This window comes from Centruroides vittatus, unplaced genomic scaffold (assembly GCF_030686945.1).
Source record: "Centruroides vittatus isolate TY-2023 unplaced genomic scaffold, ASM3068694v2 contig_290, whole genome shotgun sequence".
Lineage (NCBI taxonomy): Eukaryota > Metazoa > Arthropoda > Arachnida > Scorpiones > Buthidae > Centruroides > Centruroides vittatus.
The window spans coordinates 496113-508798 of NW_027121846.1; the positions used below are offsets into that span (position 1 = coordinate 496113).

Sequence of the window (12686 nt, forward strand, 5' to 3'; positions counted from 1 at the left end):
CACAAGTAGCATTGATGTCGTCTTTTAACGCTGATCGGAGGCCGAGGAGAAGGATTGGAAGAGATTCTGTCCAGTGTTGTTGGTGACATCTGAGAGCTTGTTTGCTAACCATTGGCGATGTACTAAACTGTTTGCTGACAGGTGGTATGGTGTTGTACATATGTGTTGGATACCCAACATAGCTGTCAGAGAAGCAAACAGGTGAGATTGAAATTGTCGGCCTTGATCGGTGATGATGATGGAGGGAACGCCGAATCTGGAGATCCAGTGAGAGACGAAGGTGCGAGCAACTGTTTCAGCAGAGATGTCGTGGAGGGGAATAGCTTCCGGCCACCTCATGAATCTATCTACGCAGGTGAGTAGGTAGGTATATCTATCTAAAGGTGGAAGTGGTCCGACGAGGTCAAGATGCACATGTGAAAACCGATTGGATGGAAGGTCGAATCTCTGAAGAGGGCTGTTGGTGTGCCGATTCACTTTGGACCGTTGGCAGTTTACGCAGGAACAGGTCCAGCTGGCGATGTCCTTCTGCATCGAAGGCCACACAAAACGATCTTGGACTAGACGTCTCGTGGCACGAATTCCTGGATGGGTCAAATTGTGCATGGAAGAGAAGATTTGACAGCGAAATTGGAGAGGTATATATGGGCAAACCTTGCTGTCCTTTACGTCACAATATAGTTGTAGTGATGGGCTGATTTGAAGTGGCTGTAGTGTGAGTGATGTTTTATCGTCTGTGAGGAGTGCAGTGCAATTAGTTCATCGTCGTTTACTTGAGCATCTGCTATGACGGTAAAGTCTGTCACGGGAAGTCGAATCTCGTTGATCCGAGAAAGGGTGTCTGCCACAATGTTGTTCGCACCAGTGACGTGCCTGATGTTGGTGCTGAACTGTGCAATGTAATCGAGATGTCGCAGATGACGTGGTGAGCAAGTTTCTGGTTTTTGGCAAAACGCAAAGGTGAGAGGGCGATGGTCCGTAAAGATGACAAAGTTTCGACCTTCGATGGTATGGCAAAAGTGTTTGATCGCGGAGTATATAGCTAGCAGCTCCCTGTCGTAGGTGCTGTATTTTATTTCGGTAGGCGTTAACTTCCGCGAAAATGGCCGGATGGCCGAGCGGTCAAGGTGGCAGCCTACCGCTCTGGCGGACCCGGGATCGAATCCGATCAGGTCGAATAATCCCCAGGAATTTTTCGGAGGGTGGTCCGTTCGGATATGTCAGGCCCCGTCCCTCACCACCCGGTCGCCACATTGTGGGCCTGGCCGAACCCATAATGGGCCTTCTAAAAGAGGCCCTCTTAGTGCCCACAGGGTGGAAAGAGTTAAAAAAAAAAAAAACTTCCGCGAAAAGAAGGCTAGTGGACAAGTTCCTACAGCAGTGTGTGTTTGGAGTACAGCGCCCATGGCGACATTAGATGCATCTACCATTAAAGAGAGATTGTCATGTGACGAATAGTATGCGAGAGTCGTTGCATTTGTGAGATCTGCTTTACTTTGACTGAAGGAGTTTAGAGCAGATTCGTTCCAGCAGATGATGCGTTTATCATTTTTCTTGGAATCCTTGAGAAATTCGAGTAGTGGGGCTTGAGTTTGAGCTGCATTTGGCAAAAAACGTCTATAAAAATTGAGCATGGCTAGGAAGCGACGAAGCTCAGCGACAGTTTTAGGTTGAGGAAAATCGTTGATGGCCTTGGTTTTTGATAACAAAGGCTTTACTCCTGACGATGCGATCATGCAGCCGAGAAATGGAACTGCAGATTTTCCGAGGATGCACTTGGATGGGTTTAATTTTAGGCCGTGATCTTGCAAGCGGAGGAACGTTTGGCGGAGATGGTTCTTGTGTTCATCTGCGTCCTTGGACGCGACAATATATCGTCGAAATAGGGGATGCAGAAGTCGAGGCCAAGTAGAACCTGGTGGATGTATCGCTGGAAGGTTTGGCAAGCGTTTCATAGGCCGAAAAGCATATAGACGTATTCGAACAAGCCGAACAGGGGTTGTTATGGCAGTTTTTGGAATGTCCTCGGGGAAGACTGGTATTTGATGATAGGCATAAGCTGGAGTTGCTCTTCCAGAAAGGTGGAGGTCTGATCGCGACGCGTGCTATATGACGGTTATCGTCGTTATTTTCTGCCTCAGCCATGATTTTAGCGTAGTTGTAGCAGTGTGAAGGTGGTTATCCGTAAATGCTGTGTGCGCAGTTCAGCGCGTGGCGAGAGGACAAAGAAAGATGGCGCGTAAGGCACGTGGAGCAAGAACAAAGAAGGATGGTAATACCTTTTTGTTGAACCGTCGACCGTCGACGAAAAATATCCGTGGTTACACTTTTTGAAGGTCTAGATCAGCTTTTTCAAAGTGAACGATAACGCCCCCTTGTGGGCGGTGAGTAAATCTAGGGATGCGCTGGAGGCAGGGTACTGAACGGTGATCAAAGGTAAAAGTTTCCTTTCCTCTGTCAAACGGATGAGAGGAAACATTGCATTTAATTGTTTCCAGATGTCGAGAACAATGTACGGTAAGGGCACAAAGTGTGAGATTCATAGAAAAGTTTTCCTAAGAATATTTTCAATCCTTTCTCACACTAGGGGCGTTAGGTATAGCTTTATGGAACAAAGGGGGCGGTCGATCGAAAAAGTTTGAGAATCACTGGTCTAGATAAACGATTACACAGTTCCAAAAAAAATGGATGTCCGACTTTTGTGTCCGATGCGAATGGATTGAGTTTTCATGTCGTACGGTAGAGTCCTTCTTCGGATAGTGGGCACTATAAATCATATATCACGTTCGGGTAACCAGTTTGTAGCACTGCTTGTACTTAATTACTTAGGATATGTAAAGCAAGACTACATACAAAAAATTAAATTTATTCATATACGATATATGGCGCGATTGTACAATTCGGATATAGAATGGAAAGCGCGCGTGTACACAGCGAGGTTCACACCCAAAAGTGAGTTCACAAGCCGAGCAAAGTCGAAGGTTAGGCTGCCAGTTCGTTGGGTTCAGTGTTCCACCTGGTGGCAGCCTTTGGAATTACGACCAAAGCTATCGCCACAAGCTCCTTTTGATTGCCCTCAGCACTCAGTAGCTTTCGCTTTTATCCTATTGTCGAACGAAAGGGGTCACGTGATCGTCAGCTGTTGAGGTGACCTGCATTTCTTGACAGCTAAGTGTCAAGTTTCCCACTTGCGTGTTGATATTACAACCAGGGACCTCCACCTTAATTCTCCATTTTTTCTATTGGAGATGTTTACATTTAAATTTCAGACAAATGCGTTAAATTCGCGAAATTCACACATGCGAAGTTTTACAAATTTAACTATAACATTTCTTCATAATACGAGGCGTGTTTTTAAAGTAAGTACCGTTTTAATATAACGCCGCTGGAGCGCTGCAGTTGGCACTTAATGCATGCGCGCTGTGTACCTACATCTGTTGGGAAGCCACAAACGCCATTACGGAGCCAGTCGACTGTGTTTACTGTTGTTTGTGTGTTACTGAAATGCCGCCGCTCATTTAGAATTTCGCCGACTGCGAAGTGCGTGCCGTTATTCGTTTTCTCAGTGCTAAAGGCTCGAAAGCGGCTGAAATTCATCGCCAAATCAGTGAAGTTTATGGTGAAAGCATTATGAGTGATGGAATGGCACGAAAATGGGTTAGGGCCTTTAGTAATGGCCGCACAAACATTCACGAGGAGAAATGAAGTGGGCGACCTTTAGTCATTATCGATGATTTGATTGAAAAAGTGGACTGTAGAGTGAAAGAGAACAGACGTGTGAGACTAAAAAACTGCGCCGCGCAGTACAAAACAAAAGGCGGGGCTTACTGAGCAAGGGTGTCATTTTGCTCCACGATAATGCTCGTCCACATACGGCAAATCAAACTCAAGACCTAATCACATCATTTGGCTGGAAACAATTAGACCACCCTCTATACAGTCTCCACCTAGCACCGAGTGACTATCATTTGTTTCTGCATTTGAAGTAGCATCTGGCAGGGCAGCGCTATAACAATCACGACAAAGTCAAAACGACCGTTCTGCAGTGGTTGTCTCATCAGGCGGCAACATTCTTTGAGGATGGAATACAAAAGCTGGTCCCACGATACGATAAGTGTCTCAATATTAATGGGAATTATGTAGAAAAGTAGTGTAAAATATGGGCTTTCACATAAATAAAAATTTTGTTAAAAATGTTTGCTTGTTTTTTTTATATTTCAAAATGGTACTTACTTTAAAAACACGCCTCGTATATATATGTAAAAACCAAATACTTTTTAAACAGTTAACTCTACACTTTGAAATAAGTATTAAACAATAGTAGATATTTTTAATATTATATAGAAGGTGCTCAGCAAAATATTAAATAATAATCTAACACCTTTATCGTTGCCGAAAAAGTGTAATTTAAAACAAACGTTTTCGACCTCTTCCATAGGTCATCATCAGGTTAAATAAACCGACAAATAAAACAGTTTCGTTCCAGAAAATCGAATACAAATATTTAAATTTCAAAAAATTTACAACGGATTAAACGATGATAAATAATAAACGAATATTGTATAAAATTAAAAACAAGGAATAAAATAAAAATTAAAAATAAACTCAGAAAAAACTCCTAAATACAAGTATCAACTAATACTAATGCAGAACAATAAAATAAACATGTAAATTAAGAGTTCCTTGCAGAGTTTTTAACCATAAACTTCCAGGCCGATGGAAGGCCTTCAGCGTCCCTCGCATTTATATACTCCCCTTCCAGTTTGCTTTTGTAAATCTCTATTTTCTCAGCGGTCCTTGCTAATGTTGGAGAGCTCACGAGTTTGATAATGTCCGCTTCATCCCATTTAACTACCGAGTTTTCGGTCTGAGCCATTTGGGATAGTACTGTGGCGTTGAAACTTTTTCTGATGTTATACTTGTGCTCCTTAAGTCTTACACTCAAACTCCTTGTCGTAACGCCGATATAATTTTTCTTAATTCCCAGCTGTGCGTTCTCGTACGGTATCCTATACACACCTGCTCTTTCTTCTTTCTTAATGCTATCCTTGTCATTCCTTAAAATTTTATATAGGATGGGGGCTCTTTTTAGAATTATTGATGATTCATTGCAGTTCGCAATTTCTTTCATAATGCCTTTGGCATATCTGTTATAAGTGATATTTGTGATTTTACCGGGACCTTGTTTAGAGCCCCTTGTTACGTTCTTTTCTTTTGCTCTGTCTATAACGTTCTCACAATACAGAATGGCCCTTCAAATTAGAGCCCGGAATGCCGCCATCTTATATTGATATGGATCATTTGATATCAAGAGAATATAAAGTGGACTGTGCGTTTGTTTAACGTAAACACTGGTAGATAAATGCCCGTTTTTTAACTGGATGTTGATGTCTAAAAAGTGTATTGTTACGGAACTTTTCTGTTCTAATTTCAGTTTTAAGCCGTCGTTATTACGATTGATGCTTTCAATGAATTCATTAATCTTACGGTTATTATTCCATAATATAAAGATGTCGTCCACATATCTTTTAAAATATACTATATCTTTACGGAAGTCATACAAAACTCTTTTCTCTAGTTTTCCAACAACCAACTCACATAGAATTCCTGATATCGGACTTCCCAATGGAATCCCCCTTTTTTGTCTATATGTTTGACCATCATAGCTGAAGATAGATTCGTGGCATATCAGGTTAGCCAGTTCTACTACTTCGTTGTTGTAATGTATCAATTCTGGGATTCTGCTGAACAATAATTCGAGCAGTGCTTCCTTGCATGATAGAATTCTTATGGACGGATACAAGTTCTCATAATCCAATACCGTTCCTACTTCCTCTTCCATTAACGATATGTGTTGAATTGCCTTAACCACAGTTTCAGGATCTTGTGCCACTAGTGCGTTGCTTTCAAGTTGGGAGGAGATAAACTTGTGTAATCTTTTTTCCAAGACTGCTCGAATTATTGTTCAGCAGAATCCCAGAATTGATACATTACAACAACGAAATAGTAGAACTGGCTAACCTGATATTCTACGAATCTATCTTCAGCTATGATGGTCAAACATATAGACAAAAAAGGGGGATTCCAATGAGACGTCCGATCTCAGGAATTCTTTGTGAGTTAATTGTTAGAAAACTGGAAAAAAGAGTTTTGTATGACTTCTGTAAAGATATAGTATATTTTAAAAGATATGTGGACGACATCTTTATATTATGAAATAATAACCGTAAAATTAATGAATTCATTAATGAATTCATTGAAAGCATCACTCGTAATAACGACGGCTTAAAACTGAAATTAGAACAGAAAAGTTCCGTAACAATACACTTTTTAGACATCAACATCCAGTTCAAAAACGGGCATTTATCTACCAGTGTTTACGTTAAACCAACGCACAGTCCACTTTATATCCCCTCGCAATCAAATGATCCATATCAATATAAGATGGCGGCATTCCGGGCTCTAATTTGAAGGGCCTTTCTGTATTGTGACAACGTTATGGACAGAGCAAAGGAAATTAACAGAATTCCACAGGTAGCCGAAACCTTAAGGTACAAGAAAAGGGCAATAACAGGAATGGTTAGAAGATTCGAGAAGAACGTAACAAGAGGCTCTAAACAAGGTCCCGGTAAAATCACAAAATTCACTTATAACAGATATGCCAAAGGCATTATGAAAGAAATTGCGAACCGCAATGAATCATTAATAATTCTAAAAAGAGCCCCCAACCTATTTAAAATTTTAAGGAGTGACAAGGATAGCATTAAGAAAGAAGAAAGAGCAGGTGTGTATAGGATACCGTACGAGAACGCACAGCTGGGAATTAAGAAAGATTATATCGGCGTTGCGACAAGGAGTTTGAGTGTAAAGCCGGGACTTCACATTACCGAAATCCGCGACGTGATCGTAAAACTGAAAGCCAAACTGACGAAACTTTCAGTTTTGGAATGTTCAGTTAGACAGAAACAAGACTAAAAGCAGAGTTAAGAATTATTTAACTTTTCCGTTTTCGTTCCGCGCTTCTGTCGTGAAGCAACCAATAAAAACGCGAGCATTTGTGACGCGTAGTCACGTGCATTCGTCACGTGTAGTTTGATTGTCGTAATGGCACAAAGTGTAGCGAAAAGGATGAGCAAACGAATAGATTTGGAATTATTCATTGAAGAAGTTAAAAAATACGACAAAAAATGCAAATAATTCAAAGATTATTAACAATGAAATTGTTAATAAATGCAGAGAAACAAGGCAGAATCCGTAGCGTCGTCCACGTTTGACTCTACGACAATTACAAAAGTGATTAACAGATGGCGCAGTTCCACGTAACGTGCTAGTGGAGTCAAGTTAAAACGAAAACAAAACAGTAACGAAAACTCTGTATGTTTGCATTCTGTTTCTGAGTTTCTGTTTTCAGGTAATGTGGAGTCCAGGCTTAAGACTCAAGGAGCACAAGTATAACATCAGAAAAAGTTTCAACGCCACGGTACTATCCCAAATGGCTCAGACCGAAAACTCGGTAGTTAAATGGGATGAAGCGGACATTATCAAACCCGTGAGCTCCCCAACATTAGCAAGGACCGCTGAGAAAATAGAGATTTACAAAAGCAAACTAGAAGGGGAGTGTATAAATGCGAGGGACGCTGAAGGCCTTCCATCGGCCTGGAAGTTTATGGTTAAAAACTCTGCAAGGAACTCTTAATTTACATGTTTATTTTATTGTTCTGCATTAGTATTAGTCGATACTTGTATTTAGGAGTTTTTCTGAGTTTATTTTTAATTTTTATTTTATTCCTTGTTTTTACTTTTATACAATATTCGTTTATTATTTATCATTTTTTAATCCGTTGTAAATTTTTTGAAATTTAAATATTTGTATTCGATCCTCTGGAACGGAACTGTTTTTTTGTCGGTTTATTTAACCTGATGATGACCTATGGAAGAGGTCGAAAACGTTTGTTTTAAATTAAACTTTCTCGGCAACGATAAAGGTGTTAAATTACTATTTAATATTTTTAATGTTCTAGCATTATTATATCCAAATGGCAAGCCTATGACCAACGGAAAACTTTGAAAATTTGCAAGAAATGATGCATCTTGTTCCAGCATATTGCAACATTTTAAAAGAGTTCAAAACATAACAGTCAGATAACTGAAGATAGTGTTGCCACCAAACCGGTTTTCACCCGAACAACCCGGTTTTCAAATTCATCGTCCGAATTAATTAATGTGTCCGTTTTCGTAGAAATTATGATGAAACAAAATAAATTTATAAAAATATTTGCCAGTATTTTATTTTAACGGTTAAAGACTTTACCTTTACACTCCCCCGAAACGTATCTTTATCTATTATTTCTAGGGTAAGTGACAGATAATACACTTTTACAATTCTATCTTGCAAACATCTCTGGAAAATATTAAGTTTGTTTTAACACAAGTCCCTAACTAATTTAAAATTGGCATGCGCGCATTGTTCAGTTCTTGGGTGTAAAATAACATTGCCCATGCCTCGTACAGTTTCAAATTGAAATCAGTCAGAGACTTGTGTTGTGTTGGTATGTGTTATTAATTATTCTTACTTATATGTATTATTTTTGAAATTAATATCGACATCGGGCTGTTATTATTCTTGGATATTCCACATGTGATCATTGTATTAGTTTAATAATATATCATGTACATGTTTACTTTTTAATAAGAAATATTTATCACGAAATAAAACAATAAAAAAACCTATTTTTATTTCTAATAACAATTATGACAATTAAGACAATTATTATTTGATTTTGTAATTGTCAGAACGTAGTGACGACTAATACTTGACTTCGTGCATTCCTTGTCAACAAAATAAGTCTGGAATGAGTTGTCCGATCTTGATGAAATTTTCTTGGACGACTCAACATCACTGAAGGATGAAGTGATTAAAATTTCAACTTTCAAAAATGATCCGTTTTAGTAGAACTGGATATAGGGGTTTTTCTTCAGTAAGGATCATTTTTGAGAGTTGAAATTTTAATCAGTTCATCCTTGAATGAATGTGAGTCGTCTTGGAAAATTTCATCGAGATCGGACAACTCATTCTAGAGTTATTTTGTTGACAAAGAATGCATGAAGTCAAGTGTTAGTCGCTTATTGCACGCACGTGTAGAAGCGTCATCTAGTGGTCCGAAAATATTACAAGCAGTAAAACGGTAATTTTGAAAGATAAATGTTATCGCTAACTACATACACAACAGATATTAAAAATGTTTTCTTATTAAAACGTTACATTTATACAAAATCAGAAATTATTAAACTTGCTTGGCAGCTGCTTTCTGCACTCCGGTGTGTGCATATATTTTGAGTCATGCGATCCTTATTTCCAATCAGTTTACAGGGCTGTAAATTGGCCGCAAACATTTATTGTGATTAAAGTTATTTCTGGAAAAGCACGAATGGTGTGTTTTCTATTTTATGGTCAAATCTCGGGTTATTAAAAAGGAACTTTTTTGAGTTGGCTATTCTGGGCTACTTTTTTGAAAATTTTGGCTACAAACACTAAAAACATCTAGCAACGATGCCTCGAATCAGTGATTGTGCTCTTCAATGCCTGGACTTACAATTGACTTTGTCTTCTATTACCAACTGCCAAATTTTGGAGTTCTGTCGTACTACAAAGGTAAGCCATTTACATTTTTGCTATGCCTCGTATGTCAAAACAGAGTGATCGGGTTAGGCGTGAGCGTCAAAGTTGTCATTGATTGATTTCGCAAAGAGGTGGTACAAAAGAGGTGAAAGGTTCATTTGTCATAAGAAAGATGCAGTTGTCAGAATTTTTCCACGAATTAAGCTTAATACAGATCCTGACAAACAAGAACAGTTTTACAAACTCCAATGCATTCTCTACATTCCATTCCATGGTGAGTTCTGCAGTATTCTTGATAGAATTGGGTGTGAAACATGGTTTGAGGCATATGGGAGAAGTGGCATTGGTGCGATAGAACAATTACAGTTTCCACAGCTAGAGAAAGAAGGCTTCCTTCCTGAGCGGATTAATGAAGACAATATACAGGAGCCGGTTAATGTTACCCTAGGATTAAAAATGGCGACGGGGAAAATTTTCCCTACTTCAGAGACTGCGACAAGGAAATTTTTCCCTACTTCGGAGACTGTGACAGGGAAAAATTTGCCCCGCCATTCAAGATGGCCGCGGTTCCGGCCGCCATCTTGAATTTCTCTGCAGACTCCGCGGATTTATTAACCGAAATAAACAATAAAAAACAACAAAAAGAGGAGTTATTTACTCACTTTGAAATTGATCGATATTCTGAGTATGATCTCCTGTTTGGGGGTTGACCAAAGTTTTCGAATCTGTTCTATCTATGTTCGACCCTTCGGTAAATGTCCAGAATTACTTCATGGGGCGTTTTTTCTAATTTCGCTCTCTTAAGACACCTCTCTAGTAGACGTGTCCTAAACACATAGAAATTTTTGGGGGCGAAGCGTATATTAAGAGCTATAAGCGAAAACTCATCGGATTACTTACCGACTGTGCACGGTTGGAGCCGCCATTGCTTAACGTTGTTCACATCGCGGAGTAGCACGTTGGACGGCAGACGCTTACAATTCGTGTCACGTGACCTCGATTCCAAGTCATCCAGTCACGTGACTAGCTCGCGCGACATCATCGGTCACATGACCACAGCTTTGATGCGTTTCCGGTCAGCTATATCACGTGATAGAGCAAAGACGTCGTAGAGTGCGTTCGTTAATAGCGATCGTTTGTAAACATTGGGAACGAACGACAGACAAAGAAAGAAAAAAATGGCGACGTCCGTAGTATCGACAGTATCGTGACAGCAGGATCTATAATTTTAAAATATGCGTTTTTAGAGACAAAATTGGAAAAAAGGCTTTCAATGTCATTCAAAGTAGTTACAAAAAAATTTCGAGACGACACTTACCACTTACAGTATATATATATATATGTATATACCCACACGGTGATGTATGTTGACATGCGCTTTCACAACTTGTAATTTTTCATTCATAAAACCACATAATGGACACTAAAACTGCGGAACTATCTGAGCCATGGAGCACGCGCCACGTTGCCTCCTACCGTAAACTACTATTACAAACGATGTTGCGTCCGACAGCGAGCTTCCCGCCAGAATGTAGAAACGAGTTCACAATTATCCTTTATTGCTAACACGTGACTACTTTTCGGGGCAACCGGCGTGGACATTTGACGAACTTTGCTCGAGTTACGCTTCCGTAACACCGGGGCATTCTATAACGAACTTCACGAGTTAAGATTTTTGACAACGACGATTTATTTTTCGAGTTTAACTTGTTAAAAAGAGAACAGAATCAAATTACTTTAAAATTCAGATTAAATGTTTATAAATATAAATTTATTATCTAAATTTATAAACATATATGTTTTATATAGCCTAATTATTTTAATTTAAAATGATTAGATTTAGATGCAACACGCGTCACAGCAATGTTCACACACCCTTTTTTTTCATTCCAATACCTCGCGGACCAATACTTTTGTGAAATTAAAATAAAAGTAATGATAAGACGGATCATCTCTGGTCTGTGGTATCACAGTTTGAATACGTCTAGACAGCGAGCGACTTTGTTTTAATTTCTTTTATGAGTTGCACAAATTTTATTTTTTATCAGACTTTTCAATTAAACACGAAATATCTGTAGGTTTTAACACCAAATAGTATTTAAAAAATGATTCCGTATTGAAAGAAATCGGAAGTAACGTAGTCGATAGAAAATTGCCAACCGAGATGTATTTAAAGAACGAATAACGTAACATTTCTAGATATTTGGCTGGATTCTTAATGCTTAATGTAACGAAAACGTTTGCCTGGTAAAAGTTTTGTGCTCGTTATCTAAAAAGGTTTGGTTATTCATTTTTTAGTAACGCCGGCTTAAAAACAAATTTTTAAACTTGGCAATTTTTCCTACTGCTTCGAGTCGAATAAAGTCGGATAAATGAAAGACTTCTGAACGCGTTAAGCAACAATCAATCCTAAAAAAACAGTGAAATCTTATAAAATAAGTTATAGTTATCATAAACAAATCAATTTACGATTGATAATGTTAAAATGAAAAATGTATAAATGAAATAAAAAATGACGACTTCCTGAATATCGTGTAATTCCTATTCGACTGATATAATAAGTCTAGTTTAGAACGTGGATAAGAATATGCCGACAATAAAACTATTTCGTTACTAAACAGTACACCTTTATATTTCTCCTAAAAAAGATAAAAGTAATAGGAATAAAAAATCTAACCATGGACTAGCCCAATGAATATTGTAATTAATATCTTAGTTTGGTAAGATACAGCTTCACTCATAGGAACAATGCGTAACGAAATTTCATATCGGTGATCGAAAAAATTAGAATTTTGGCTAGGAAAAGGTGGAAAGAGTAAAACTCGCATTTTTATTTAAATATCGTAGATAAGCAAAGTAATTAAAAACTATTTCAAACATGTATTAAGTGGCAGACAATACACGACTCGAACGTAAGAAGTTACACGATACTGTTTGTTTAATCGTGCCGTCAAACTAAGAAAGTCAAATCAAGATGCCTTTCCTATTAGTTCAAAATCAAAATACGTATATGATACTTTTTTTTATTTCAAAGGATGGCAATGACGAAGAGAAATGACTCGTCAAA

The 12686-nt window shown here is 38.5% G+C and overlaps 1 protein-coding gene across 1 annotated transcript; it reads right to left on the reverse strand.

The window, feature by feature from the left end:
- Positions 1-5254: 5254 nt before the first annotated feature.
- On the reverse strand, positions 5255-5842 carry LOC136972329 (telomerase reverse transcriptase-like). The gene has a single exon (XM_067266883.1). It carries the CDS (start codon positions 5840-5842, stop codon positions 5255-5257), a length of 588 nt encoding a protein of 195 aa, XP_067122984.1.
- Between the last annotated feature and the right edge of the window lie 6844 nt (positions 5843-12686).

Coding starts and splice junctions, on each gene's coding strand:
- LOC136972329 (XM_067266883.1), bottom strand. CDS start 5,842: ATGGAAGAGGAAGTAGGAACGGTATTGGATTATGAGAACTTGTATCCG.